General features: G+C 42.4%; 1 protein-coding gene across 1 annotated transcript in view; it reads right to left on the bottom strand.

Annotated features, from left to right (window-relative positions):
- The window catches only part of tgfbi (transforming growth factor, beta-induced), a 64,109-nt gene extending 56,457 nt beyond the window's left edge, over window positions 1-7,652 (bottom strand). Inside the window, exons 1-2 of the mRNA XM_073067451.1 lie at window positions 7,478-7,652; window positions 6,912-7,010 (exon numbers count right to left, since the gene is read on the bottom strand). Of these exons, the coding sequence (XP_072923552.1) occupies window positions 6,912-7,010; window positions 7,478-7,596 (218 nt within the window). The 5' untranslated portion in view covers window positions 7,597-7,652. The remainder of the gene's footprint in view (window positions 1-6,911; window positions 7,011-7,477) is intronic.
- Window positions 7,653-15,572: the final 7,920 nt, after the last annotated feature.

Genomic DNA, 15,572 nt, shown 5'->3' with positions numbered 1-15,572 from the left:
TACATATAAAGGTGGATAAATATTTAATGCCTGACTAGGTCTATTCTAGAACATTGTAGGAACCAAGGGAGGAGATTGCTGGATCCTAGGCAGAAGTCTTGGTATCTTTGTTCCTGCTAATCTTCCTCCAGCAGCTGTCTCTCATCTTCACATTCCCTCCCCATCTTGGTCCATCCGTTGTTTTGTCTTTGCTATAGTGAATGATACACCAAGAATCTAACCCAGTCCACCTCCCCAACCTGACACTACCTACCTTAATCTTACACCCTCCTCAGTCTATCAATCACCTCTGAATCCCTTCTTGCCAATTCTCTTCTCCTTCTGTCTCCCTTCTCCATTCTTGGTCCTGATGTGAAAGAAATGTCAGCAATTTCTTTCTTCCCATCAATACTGCTTGACCCACTGGGCTCCTCCAGCTGATATCTTCCAGATTCCAGCATCTGTTGTCACTTGTGTCTTTGTATTTGTATCTTTGTTAGGCTCAGCTATAGTATCAAAAGAATGTGCCTTTATTTAATGTGGCAGCAAGAACAAACCAGGGAATTAGGCCTTTTAGCAGCAGAGAGGAAATTACTGGAAAGGATTCTGAGGGACAAGAGCTATTTGCATTGAGAAGCAAGAACTAATTAGGGATATCAACATGACCTTGTGATTGACAAATCAAGTCTCAAGAATTTGTCTGGATTTTTTTTGAAGAAATGACTAAGAAGATTGACAAGGACAGGATGATAAATGCCAAACTTTATAAAGTATATACTTGAACTTTAGCAAAACCTTTGACAAGGTCCAGAAAGTTGAAACACATTGGATCCAGGACAAGTTTGACAATTGGATACAAAATTAACTTAGTGTTAGGAGTTGGCAGGTGATAGTGGAAGGTTGCTTTTGCAGATTGGAGGCCTGTGATCAGCTGTGTGCCACTGAAGTCAGTGATGGGTCTTCTGTTGTTAGCTATATAATGTATATTAATGATCTGGTTAAGAACATTGGTGGCATGCCTGGTAAGTTTACAGATAACTACAAAATTGGTTGTATAATGTAGTAAAGAAGGTTATCTAAGGTTACAACTGGATATAGGTCAATTGAGAAAGTGGGCAGGGGAATGGCAGATGAAGTTTAACTCAGATAAGTGCAAAGTGATGGATTTTGGGAAGTTATACCAGAGCAGGAAATGCACAGTAAATGGCAGACCTTTGGGGAATCTTGTATCCAAAGTCTCTGTTCAACAAGTACATACCTCGCAAAAATGGGCACACGGGTAGACAGGGTGGTGAAAAGGGTGAATGGCATACCTGCCCTCATCGATGAAGGCAATGAGTACAAAAATTGAGATAGAGTGTTACAGTGGTGCAAATCATTGGTCGGACTGAATTTGGAATATTGTGTTTAGTTGTCATATGGTAGGAAGAATGTGATTAGGCTAGAGATGCTGCAGAAAAGCTTTATAATGGCATTGCCTGGTCAGGAGGACTTGAGTTATCGGGAGAGAATGGATAGACTATCTCTGTTTTCCCTGGGACAAAAGAGGCTGAGAGGAGACCTGACAGAGGTACATAAGTTATGAGAGGCATAGATAAGCTGCTAATTCCAATTGTAAAGTGTGGATTTAATGAAAAAAGGGAGGAGATTTAAAATGGATCTGAGGAGTAAATCTCTCATTTAAAGAGTTTTTATCTGGACTGAGTAATTAGAGGTGGTGGAGGCAGGAACCGTAACAATATTTAAAAACTATTTGCATGGGTATTTGAATGAGCAGGGCATGGAAGGATATGGAGCTAATGCAGGCAGGTGGATAGGCAAGATGCAATGGGCTGAAGGGCTTGTTGCTATGCTCTGTGACACTGCCATTCAAACTCAGACTGGTTTAATTCATGTTGCTGACTCATCCCCACTGAAAAGGCTAAACAAGCAGCTCACTACAAACTTCCCACGGGACAAGCATAGATGGGGAATAAATACTGGGATGACTAGTTTTGGCCAGGTCCCAAACTGGATAATTTTATTTTAAACTGTTTTTTTTTTTAAAAAGAAGTTCTTTCCTCTTTTAAACTGCTATGATAGATTGCCATACATAATATGGGTTTAATAACAAAGCATTATCTTTACATCATTTAACATTCAGTACATTGAATTTGTTTCAAACATTTCCATTCATTGTTATTTATAATCTAAATTCCTTGCTTAACCATAAAAGACCCTAACATTAAACTTAAAAGTTAACTCCAATTTAGTTAAGCATTGCCTCCAACTAGATGATGAGCACACAGAGAGTTTCATAATTTTACAGAGCAGCCATATCATGCAGGGCATATGGAAGTGTGGAACAGTTACAGCCTGTATTTCCCAGGCAGAAGTGTATGTTGAGACCACCAGCAACAAAGAAAATTAACTAACTGTTTGCACTGATCATGTGAACCTTGACTCAATGAACCAATTCAAAGAAGGAGGCAATGCAGTTATCGGTAATGAAATTAGGCAACGAAATATACCAACTTTAAGCCAGCTTCCTTCAAGGATTATTAATTTAGAAACATAGAAACTTGGAAAACCTACAGCACAATACAGGCCCTTTGGCTCACAATGCTGAGCCAAACATGTACTTACTTTAGAAATTACCTAGGGTTACCCATACCCCTGTATTTTTCTAAGGTCCATGTACCTATCCAGGAGTCTCTTAAAAGACCCTATTGTATCCACCTCCATCACCGTGGCCAGCAGTCCATTCCACGCACTCACCACTCTCTGCATAAAAAACTTACCCCTGACATCTTCTCTATACCTACTTCCAAGCACCTTAAAACTGTGCCCTCTCATGTTAGTCATTTCAGCCCTGGGAAAAAGCCTCTGACTATCCACATGATCAATGCCTCTCATAATCTTATACACCTCTATCAGGTCACATCTCAACGTCCATCACTCCAAGGAGAAAAGGCTAAGTTCACTCAACCTATTCTCATAAGGCATGCTCCCCAATCCAGGCAACATCCTTGTAAATCTCCTCTGTTTCGCATTCTTCCTGTAGTGAGGCAACCAGAACTGAGCACATTACTCCAAGTGGGATCTGACCAGAGTCCTATGGAGCTATACCATTACCTCCCGGCTCTTAAACTCAATCCCACAGTTGATGAAGGCCAATGTCTTCTTAACCACACAGTCAACCTACGTAGCAGCTTTGACTGTCCTAGGAACTCGGACCCCAAAATCCCTCTGATCCTCCACACTGCCAAGAGTCTTACTATTAATATTATATTTTGCCATCATATTTGACCTACCAAAATGAAGCACCTCACACTTAACAGGGCTGAACTCCATCTGCCACTTCTCAGCCCAGTTTTGCATCCTATCAATGTCCTGCTGTAACCTCTGACAGTCCTCCACACTGTCCACAACACCCCCAACCTTTGTGTCATCAGGAAATTTCCTAATCCATCCCTGCACTTCCTCGTCCAGGTCATTTATAAAAGTCACAAAGAAGGAGGGGTCGCAGAACAGATCCCTGAGGCACAGCACTGGTAACTGACCTCCATGCAGAATATGACCCATCTACGACCAGTCTTTGCCTTCTGTGGGCAAGCCAATTCTGGATCCACAAAGCAATGTCCCCTTGGAACTCATGTCTCCTTATTTTCTCAATAAGCTTTGCATGGGGTACCTTGTCAAATGCCTTGTTGAAATCCATATGCACTACCGCTACTGCTCTACCTTCATAAATGTGTTTAGTCACATCCTCAAAAAATTCAATCAGGCTCATAAGCCACGACCTGCCTTTGACAAAACCATGCTGACTATTCCTATTCATATTATGACTCTCCAAATGTTCATAAATCCTGCCTCTCAGGATCTTTTCCATCAACTTACCACCACTGAAGTAAGACTCACTGGTCTATAATTTCCTGGGTTATCTCTACTCCCTTTCTTGAATAAGGGAACAACATCTGCAACCCTCCAATCCTCCTGAACCACTCTCATTCCCCATTGATGATGCAAAGATCATTGCCAGAGGCTCAGCAATCTCCTCCCTCACCTCCCACAATAGCCTGGCGTACCTCTCATCCAGTCCTGGAGACTTATCCAATTTGATGCTTTCCAAAAGCTCCAGCACATCCTCTTTCTTAATGTCTATATGCTCAAGCTTTTCAACCCACTGTAAGTCATCCCTACAATCGCCAAGATCCTTTTCCGTAGTGAATACTGAAGCAAAGTATTCATTAAGTACCTTTGCTATCTCCTCCAGTTCCATACACACTGTTCCACTGTCACACTTGATTGGTCCTATTCTCTCACGCCTTATCCTCTTGCTCTTACTAGCAATCAATGCTATTGACTTGAAAATTATTCATTCTGAGGTGGAAATTGTATGCAAGGACAAGAGCAGTTTTGGGTATGCTGGTTCCAATGTTCCATTCAATCATAAACGACCACAGTTTAGACACACAAAAAGAATGCATATTTTCCCATATAGATTTTGACGCGCAGTTTCAGAGGAACATTGCTCCATTCGAATAATCATTTAAAAAATGATAATTGCAACTGAAATACAACAGGCGGGCATTTATAAAGGAATCAAGGGATTAAAACTTGGTCACCGAGCTACAGAGTGATAAAGATTTCATTGCTGTGAACGTGGTTCAAGCTCAGAAGCTTCTTGCTCCTGCAGTTAAACTGAAGATGGGAGAGCAGACAAGAGAGTAGCAAAGTTTGCCTCAAAGCTTGAGAGACTGCGGTTTGATCCTGATCTCCAGTGCTGCTTATGTGGAACCTACATATTCTCTCTGTAAATGCCCAAATTTCCTCCGGGTGCTCAGAATTCCTGCCACATCCCAAGGATGGGTAGGCTGGTAGGATAATTGGACACTGTAAATCACCCATTGCTTGTAGATGAGTGGCTGAAGTGGAGAGGATCTGATAGGAATGTGGAGAGAATAAAACAGGATTAGTACTTTATTGGATTAGTGTAATGTCTGTTTAATGGCTTGATGGATTTAGTTTAAATGTGCATTTCTGAAAGCATTCAAGAGGTACTGAGGAAGTTCACTAAGATATTGCCTGGAATGGATTATTTGAGATTTGAGGAGAGACTGGAGAGGTTCCATTTGTTTTCCTTAGTGTAGAGGAATCTTAGGGAGAACAGGTTAGAGGGGTACAAAGTTCTGAGAAGCATAAAAATACAGCAAACATTTCCAGACCAGAAGACTGAAGTGTACGGTTAGGAGTAAGTTCAGAGTGAAACAGCTGATTTTTTTCACTAGTGGGTGGTTACAATGTGGAATGCACAACCTAAGAAAATGGTGGAGACAAGTATTCTCACAACATTTCAGAAGTATCTTGACATGCATTTAAATTGTCAAGAAATAGTACACCATGGACATATGGAATTAGTCCTGCTAAGACTTGAAGGTCAGCATGCATATAGCAGGCTGAAGGCATGTTGCATGTTATATATATTTCCCATGTTTCTATCTCTATGGTGTTATATTACATGGTATTCTATTGAGAAAAAAAACACAAAATGCTAGCTATTTAAAATTGTAATTGATGTTAGTGTTTAAAAACTAAGGTATCTTCTCTATATTGACTTGCTTTGATACCACATTATAGATAGATACTCTAATCTGACTGGTTTACAACTGCCTCTTCCTTCCGATATTTAATGTTTCCAACAATTAAAGTCCTTATTATTTCTGAAGTACTCCATATATAACCTATACAGTTGCAAAAGCTTTGTTTTATCTTTCAACTGGTTCTTAACTTAATAGCTTGATAGATTTTATATATTCAGCCGACTTAACCATTTATCATGCTTCCTCCATATATTGTGCTGACACATTGTTACTAATGTATTGATCAGTATGTGGGAGTGACATCACCGTGGAATATTTTTCTCATGCCATTTGTTCCTAATTATGATGCCATTGCATGCATATAAACATTAGGTTTAAACTTTTCCTTAGAGAATTAGAAACAACTGACTTATAGATCTACATGTTAATTTCAAAAAGATGATGAAGAATAAGGAACATTGTTCCATGGTACTTCAGTGAGAAAAAAAAAGACAATCATGCAAGATTTCTTTTACACTGTCTAGACATATTAAATCAATTTAAAGTTTAATAATCCACAAACTCAGGTTTCTGTCATTGTTTTCCTTCTCCATTACATGCTAATGTGAAGTGGCACCGTATGCCTGTGTGGTATCCAGAGCCAGGTTTAACTTGAAGATTTCCAGCTCCAGCAACAAAGGGAGATTTGTCAAACTTTTATACAACAGGTCACTTACCACAGCCTCCTACGCATGTCCCAAACGCACTACCTTATTAGGTGATGAGATATTTTGTTTAAAAGCTTTACGTACAGTACATCGTAGCATTGTTTCCTTGACAGAAATTCCATTTTGTTACTTAATGCATCTTAATTACAACTATAGTGAATATATTCAGACAAGGGAGATTTGAAACTTTTTCTTTTAATAATTTGTCCAAAGAAATCAGATCTGGCTGTTCAAAAAAGATTTCAGAGGCAAACATCCTTTTGTAACATTTCCACTGGTATTGTTCTAATTATGCACTTTTGCTCATCATTTAACATTCAATCCCAAGGTTGTTTGGTGAAATGTAATACTAACAATTTAATTTTGGGCAGATCAATTGCCAATACATGTTTCCTAGTCCTAATATGGACCTAATCCATAGAACAGTAGCTGTGGAAATAAATTACTAACTTATAAAGCAGTGACTTTGAGTAATATCTATATATACGAAAATATTTATTTGCACATATTCACAGTAAAAGGATAATAAAATCTGAACAATTTTAGGACTATCACTGACATGGTTAAGAAGCAGTGATATATAATTCTGGCGAATATATTCCATATAACATTGAAAGTAAAGATTAAATTTGATGTTGCTTACGTTGGTTGTCCGCAGATTTTCCGCCGATACCACTGTTTGCAGTTGGAGAAGTATTTCTTGGAGGATCCTACTACTTGCTGCATAGCACATACATTGGGGCTAAGGGGAACACACATATTTTTCTTTTTAAGTAAAGAAAGCTGAACAGGATTTGCCCAGGAATGAGCAAAAGCATAATCCGTCCACCCCACAACCATTCAATGAAACTATGTTTTCAAATTAAGATTAACCAAAAACCTTCTTCATCAAAATCAATTTTCTTTATTTTAAAAGCTGAGAAGTTATTTAGACAGCACTAGCTCAGGTATTGTACTTTGCATTGTTAATCAAAAGGAATATTCCAACAAACTTGCCTTCATAAACTATATGAGCTTGAAAGAACAATTCAGCCTTGGCTTTGTTTTTAAATCAAGCCTCTGAGTTTTTTCACTCACACTTCAGTGTATCTACACATATGTGTACTGTTTGGCATTTTAGATACTACATTGCACCCAGTTTCCCAGGATATGATTTTAAAGTTAGGAATTTCAGACAAAACTTTTAAAGTTGCTTTAAAAGTTACTTACCCATGCTGCCTGCCCCTGATCCTGCTGTGCTGTAATACTTGTTGGTAGGATGATATAGCATTGGTCAGCGTAATGCAAAAGAAAACTAAAGCAAAAGTAAGGAGAACAAGGTACTTCATTCTGACTGTTTCCTCTGCAAAATCTAAGCAGTCCACTGAGGTAAAAGGCTGCCTTTTATGCAGCTGCAATTTATAGAGCCCTGAGCAGGAGGGGCGGAGAGGAGCAGTTAGCATGCAAAATCTAACTGATGTAATTTGTGGGCAGGTCAGGACCCTGCAGGCTGGGGGAGTAGCACACAGTTTTGTCAACTGAACTTTAAAGAAACTTCTCTCCTTCTCTCCTGTTTACTTTGGCAGGGTGTTTGCATCATTTCTAGGCTTTGAGATTGAAACAAAAGGAATGATAGTTACTGTGATTGGTTTACCCATAGAGTGAACAAACTTTGGAGGAGTTAAAAATTGAAAGAGGTAAAAAGGCTTTGAAATATAGGAATAGAAGCAGCCTATTCAGCCCTCCAACCTGTTCTATCTTTGGGAAGGTATCACAGTGAACAGCCTGTTCCAAGTAAACACATAAGTTCAATTTTAAAAGAAGTCCATGTTTTTGTTTGCAAATTGGAAAATTCATTAAATCACTCAATATGGTTAATATGGTGACCAAACCTCCCCAGTATTGAAATAAGTAGCAAGAAAATCACATGAGATTGATACTAAAAGCAGTGAGAATGAACATAAGTATGTACATTGAATTTTTGAAATTAATAATATTATGGCAGCTCATGCATATGGAAAGGTATTTATTAGGTGAGTGTCTGTAACTCAGGAATTGTCTGTAAAAATGTTATTATAATTTTTTTATTGGTTCATCAGATCTCTGCATCAAATAGAGTCACAGATTCGTCCAGCTTGGAAAGAGGCCATTCAACACATTATATTCATATCAATCGGCGGGCACCCATCATCATACTAATCATTTATTCCAACACTTGACACATAGTCTTCAATGTCTAAGGCAATTCAAGTGCTCAACCAAATCCTTTTCAGTTGGTAACTCATCTTTCACCACGCTCTCAGACAGTGCATTCAACATACACATCACTCTCTTTGTGATTAAAAGGTCTCCCTCAGATCCCCTCTAAATCCCTTCCCTATTTCCCCAAATGTATGCCTTCTAGATTAATCTATTCCAATATGGAGAAACATTTTGTTGCAGACTACTCCATCTCCACTCTTCACAGTTTTAAATATTTCAGTCATATCTCCTCTTAACTTTCTCTACTCTGGGTAAAATAGGTAGTATTTTCCTCATAACTAAAACATTCGATCTGAGGCAACATCCTGGTGAATCTCCTCTACAGTATCTCCAGCACTATCACATTTTCCCTCTTGTGTAGTACCAGAACTGCATGCAAAGCTCCAACTGAGGTCTGACCAATGTTGTATAATATCTATGCACTTGTATTCACTGCCCCAGGCAAATGAAGGCCAGTTTTCAATATGTTTTCTTAACATTATTTACTTATGCTACCACCCTCAAGGATCTTTTATTTACATGCAAAGTTCCCACTGTTCCTCAATATGCCTTAAATTATACTATTCATTGTATATTTCTTGGTCTCATTAGCACACCTAACACACATCATTTCACATTAATCATTAGGATTAAACTGCATCTAAAATTTCTCAGCTCATTTCCCATCACATCAGTATCACCCCATAGCTTAAGGCTAACCCTTCACACTATCAAAAACTTCACTATTCTCTGTGTCATGCACAAACGTTCTGATCATGCCACCTATATCCATATTTGCACATGTTAAAGACAGCAAGGTTCTCAATGCCAATCCCTATGGAATAACAATGATCACAAGAATCTAACCGCAAAAAAACCTCTCTCATCACTTTCTGTGTCCTATTGCCAAGTCAAATTTGGATCCAATTTTCCAACTTTCTTAGATCCCCTTTGGACCAATCTCCCAAGTGGGACCTTGTCAAAGGTCTTACTAAAGTTGAAGTAAACCATATCTGTTGCAGTGCTCTTGACAATACAATTTGTTATGTCTACAAAAATTCAATCAGGTTGATCAGAAAAGATTTGCCCTTGACAAAGCCATGCTGGTTATCCCTGATTTTTGATCCCTGATCCCTGAGTTCTGAAGTCCCTGCTTTCCAAGTAATCATTAATCTAGTCCTTCAGAACTTTTTCCAATAACTTCACTACTATTGATGTTAGGCTCATGTTAATCTCACAGGAATTCATTGCCACAGACAGATTGAAGGCCAATTTATTGGGTATATTTGAAGTGGAGGTTGACAGGCTCTTGACTAGAAAGGATGCCAAATATTATGGGGAGAAGGTTGAGAGGAAGAATAAATCAGCTACAATCAAATGATGGAGCAGACTTGATGGGCTGAATGGCCTCATTCTGCTCCTATGTCATATGTTCTTACAGTTTATAATTGTCAAGCTTTGCCCAGCTGCCCTTTATCACACAATCATCACAGCAGCCTTCGTCTGAGTGCACAAACTCAGAGTGATCATAGCTCTTTGAGACTTCAGCTAGGAGAGGCTTCAGTCAGAGAAAGCAAAACAAGAAAGCTCAAGGTTAAGTTCTTTTTTCTCTTTCGCTTCTCTATATCTGCTCGGCTAGGACTGTAGAGATGCCAGGCAGGATAGTGGAGTGCTCCTCTCATGGGAAGGCAGGGAGATCTGCAGCATCCCTGACGACTATAACTGTGAGATGTGCATCCAGCTACAGCTTCTAGCAATCCGCGTTAAGGAATTGGAGCTGGAACTGGATGAACCCTGGACCATTCAGGAGGCTGAGGGGTGATAGATATTGTTGTAATGTGAGTATTATTAAAAGTAAGTTAATACTACCGGGGTTGGCGGGGTCTTTACTTCCAATATGCATTGTATATAGTTCCTCCACCCATGCCACACGAGGTACCTGGAAGCTTCTGTATTGTAAATATCATTTGCCGTCCCAGATAAAGCTGCTCTTTTGGCCATTTGTAAAGTAGAAGTTACCACATATTTTTGGCGATGAGGTAAACTAGTTTTGTGGATGGGTCGGCCCCGTTTTTGATCAGGAGCTGTGAGCGGGCGAGGAGCCTCATGTTCGGATGGCTACATTCGGAATGGTCGGTGTTTTTGACAAGCAAATTGAGGAGTGGCTGGAATACGAGGAAAGGTTGGGCCACTTTTTCTGTGCTAATGGAATTACTGAGGAGGCTAAGAAGCGCTCTATTCTCCTGAGTGTGTGTGGGGCAAAGACGTACAAGCTGATACGGAACTTTGTTACACCATGGAAACCGGGAGAAATTCCATATGACGAACTGGTCAAGCTCGTGGGGAACCACCACAATCCGAAACCTTCGGTGATAGTTCAACAGTTCAAGTTTCACAGCCATGTCTGGAAGCCAGGTCAGTCTGTGGGCAATTTTGTGGCCGAGCTTTGGCAGCTGTTGAAGCATTGCAATTTTGGAGCTGTGTTGGATGACATGCTCCATGATAGATTAGTATGCGGCATTAATAATGACGCCGTACAACGCCGTTTGTTGGGGGAAACCCCACCATTGACTTTCAAGACAGCCCTAGAGATTGCCCGAGGCATGGAGTTGGCTGCTAATAATGCCAAGGATATACAGAAAGGATACGGGGGGTCGCAGTCGACAGCAGTACTCCAAGTCAGGAGGGAGACTGGTAGACAGGAACAGCGGGTGGAATGTTTTCGGTGTGGAGGAACGCACTATGCAAATGTTTGTAAATTCAAAGATACTCTCTGCTATGCTTGTAACAAGAAGGAACATTTAGTTAAAAAGTGCAGGAGCATAAAGGGTAAGGTTAAGCCTGGGCAGGGGAAAGCTCAACAGACTCAGGCAGCCACACACCACCTGGGAGAAGCAGACAAAGAGGCAGCGTGTGCCTACAACATGTTTGGGGTGGAAACGGATGAGGGACCACCTGAACCATATTATGCCACAGTCACTGTCAGGGGAAAGGACATTACGTTCGAGATTGATTCAGGGGCTACTGCATCAGTCATTAGTGAAGAGACCTACAGGAGGACATGGGGATCCAACCTGCCTCCCATCAGACCATCTAAGCTCCAACTCAGGACCTATACGGGGCTGCCCATACCTCATTTAGGGGTGTTAAATGTGGATATTTCAGCCGGGGACCAGAAGGCTGAAGCCACGCTGGTGATAGCTAAGGGCAGTGGGCCCAGTCTTTTGGGCCGCGATTGGCTTCGCAAAATCCAGCTCAACTGGCATGAAATTAAGTATGCACGCACGATGGAGGACATTCTGCAGCGGTATAGTGACGTTTTCAGGGAAGAGCTGGGCACACTGAGGGGTGTGACCGTGAAACTCTATGAGGCCACACCACGTTTTTTTAAGCCCAGGTCAGTGCCCTTTGCGATGAAAGGCAAAGTCGAGGCGGAGCTGGTACGTTTACAGGGTCTGGGCATCATTGAGCCCGTCCAGTTTTCAAGGTGGGCGGCTCCTATTGTTCCAGTTTTGAAGGCGGATAAAATGGTGAGGATATGTGGGGACTACAAGCTTACGGTGAATCAGGTCTCTAAGCTGGAGGAGTATCCATTGCCACAGGTGGATGACCTGTTTGCGACCCTGTCAGGGGGTAAGGTGTTTCCAGAGCTAGACATGAGCCACGCTTACCAACAGCTGCTGCTCGACGAGGATTCAAAGAAGTACGTCACCATCAATACGCACAAGGGATTATTCAAATACAATCACCTGGTGTTTGGAGTGGTGTCTAGCTCTGCCATTTTCCAAAGGACAATGGACTCTTTGCTGCAGGGGATTCCACATGCAGCAGTGTATCTGGATGATATTTTGATCATGGGAGCCACGGAGGGGGAGCATCTGGCTAATTTAGAACAGGTGCTGAAGAGACTCTCCGATGCAGGGCTGCGGCTGAAACGTGGAAAATGTGTGTTCCTGGCTCCGAGTGTGATCTACCTGGGGCACAAGATTACAGCTGAGGGGCTTTGCCCAGTGGAGGAAAAAGTCAGAGCTATCAAGGAGGTCTCAAGCCCCAAGAGCATCACTGAACTCAGATCATTTTTGGGCATGGTGAATTATTATGGTAAATTTCTTCTGGACCTCTCAAAGGTTTTGGCCCCACTGTATAAGCTGCTTCACAATGACACTAAGTGGCAGTGGGGTGAAGAGCAGGAGGAAGCTTTCAAGAAAGTGAAGGAACTCCTGCACTCAGCGAAGCTGCTTGTTCACTATGACCCAGACAAGGAGATCATCCTTTCATGTGACGCTTCACCCTATGGAGTCGGGGCAGTTCTCTCACACGTAATGGAGGACCATTCAGAGAAGCCTATTGGTTTCGCTTCACATACCCTGATGGCTGCTGAGAAGGGATATTCACAGCTAGACAAAAGGTCTGGCCATTGTTTTTGCGGTCAAATGTTTTCATCAGTACCTCAATGGACGTGCATTCACAATTTATATGGACCATAAACCACTGATGAGCCTTTTTAGGGAGACCAGACGCATCCCACCACTAGCCTCAGCCAGGTTACAGTGTTGGGCTCTCACATTGTCAGCCTAGCAGTATACTATCGTGTACAGAGCGGGTGGGGATAATGCAAACGCCGATGCGCTGAGTCGACTCGCTTTACCTGAGACGTCTGTTACTACATATGTGCCTCTAGAGACTGTGTTTTCATTGGAGAGGCTGTCAGAGACACCTGTAAAGGTGACCCAGATCAAGCAATGGACAAAGAGGGACCCAGTCCTGTCTCAAGTCAAGACTTTTCTTTTACAAGGTTAGGCCAGAGTCGTGGAAGGAGAGGAACTGAGACCTTATGCCAAAAGCAAGACCGAACTGAGTCTGTAGGATGGCTGCATTTTCTGGGGGGCGATGGTCATCGTGCCTCCCCCGGCCATTCACAGATTGTGGAGGAAATTCATGAGACTCACCCAGGGGTGTCTCGAATGAAAAGCCTTGCAGGATCCTACGTCTGGTGGCCAAGAATGGATCAGGATCTGGAGAACAAGGTAAAATCATGCACACAATGTCAGACCAATGAGTACATGCCACCACCAGCTCCTTTGTACCCATGGGAGTGACCAGTCTACCCCTGGTCTAGGCTACATTTGGACTTTGCTGGCCCCTTTCTGGGACAGATGTTTCTTGTAATGGTAGATGCGCATTCCAAATGGATCGAAGCTCACATCAGCAGCAACATCACAGGCCCCTCAACCATAGACAAACTCAGGCAAGTGTTTGCAGTCCACGGGTTGCCGGACACTCTTGTCACTGATAATGGCCGGACGTTTACCAACAATCTGTACGGTGAGTTCATGCAGCAGAATGGCATTTGTCACATTCGGACGGCCCCTTTCCACCCAGCCTCAAATGGTTTGGCTGAGCGGGCTGTTCAGACAGTGAAGGAAAGCCTGAAGCGGATGACAGGGGACTCTCTTAGTACCCGGCTTTCACATTTCCTGTTTAAATACTGCCTCACTCCACAGACTATGACTGCACACACTCCAGCAGAGATGCTGATGGGGCGTAGGCCCAAGTCAACATTGGACCTGCTGCGCCCGGACATGAAGGCAAAAGTGGAGAGAAAGCAGGAAAAGCAGAAGGAGGGACGTGATCAACATGCGCGAGAGAGACAGTTAAAACCGGATGACAATGTCTATGTGAGGAACAATCAGCAATGGCTACCTAGAGTTATTCTTGAGCAGAGTGGTCCAGTCTCCTATGTTGTTAAGCTGTGTTTTCTGCAGACATCAGGACCATGTGTGCCTACGTCATGATTCCGGCTCAGAGGTAGACAGTTCCATGGAGTTTCCAATGGTGAGACAGACTACTGGGGAAGCATGTCCACCAGTGACTTTGCTAGAGGGAGACACACTGGCAGAGGGGGCAGAGTCCCCTGAAGAGGATAGACATTCTCACGTGGACACACAGACCCTTCTCGTGTCCCCAACACTAGATCCACCCAAAACATCCTCACCAGTGGTGCCCGCTGGGACACCGGGGGTAGTGCGTAGATTGCAGTGCCCTCACAGACCTCCTGACAGGCTGAATCTTTGATTGGATAGTTTCTTTTGTTGTTAGATTGAATGTTGGATTTGCCATGTTTTTTAGGTGTTTTTGTATTGGTAACCTGTTGCTAATGATACCACTGTTTTTATTTCCCAGTTCTCCTATATTTGGGGAATGTTGGATTTTAAAGGGCGAGAAACGTGAGTATTATTAAAAGTAAATTAATACTACCGGGGTTGGTGGGGTCTTTACTTCCGCTCTTTTTACTCCCAGTATGCATTGTATATAGTTCCTCCACCCAGGCCGCACGAGGTACCTGGAAGCCTCTGTATTGTAAATATCATTTGCCGTCCCAGATAAAGATGCTCTTTTGGCCATCAATTTGTCCAGTGGTCTTTTTGTAAAGTAGAAGTTACCACAGACATGGCATACAGAGAGGCAGTTACACCCAAGGTGCACGACACAGGAAACTGGGTGAAAGTCAGGAAGGGGAAAGGGGATAAGGAGCCAGTGCAGAGTAACCCTGCAGCCGTCCCCCTCAGCAACAGGTATATCACTTTGGATACTATCAGGGAGGAGGAGAGAACAGAGGAAAGTCACAGTGGTTGGGTCTTTGGCATTGAGTCTACTTCTGTGACTCAGAAGGGAAGGGGGAGAAGAGGCACACTATAGTGATAGGGGATCTATTAGTTAGGAGAATGAACAGGAGGTTCTGTGGGTAAGATTGAAATTCCTGGGTGATATGTTGCCTCCCAGGTGCCAGAGTCAGGGATATCTCAGATCGAGTCCTCAGCTATCTTAAGTGGGAGGGTGAACAACCAGAAGTCATGGTCCACGTAGGTACCAATGACACGGGGATGACAAGTGATGAGGCTCTGCATAGTGAGCTCAGGAAGCTAAAGGGCAGGACCTCTAGGATTGTGATCACAGGATCGCTACCCTTGCCACGTGTAACTGAGGCTAGAACTAGGAAGGTTATACAGTTTAATATGTGGCTAAGGACTTGGTGTAGGAGGGAAGGCAGAAGATTTTCAGATAATTGGGCTCGCTTCCAGGG

This window comes from Hemitrygon akajei, chromosome 15 (genome assembly GCF_048418815.1).
Source record: "Hemitrygon akajei chromosome 15, sHemAka1.3, whole genome shotgun sequence".
In the NCBI taxonomy this organism is placed as follows: Eukaryota; Metazoa; Chordata; class Chondrichthyes; order Myliobatiformes; family Dasyatidae; genus Hemitrygon; species Hemitrygon akajei.
This window is presented reverse-complemented; position numbering and strand designations above follow the sequence as displayed.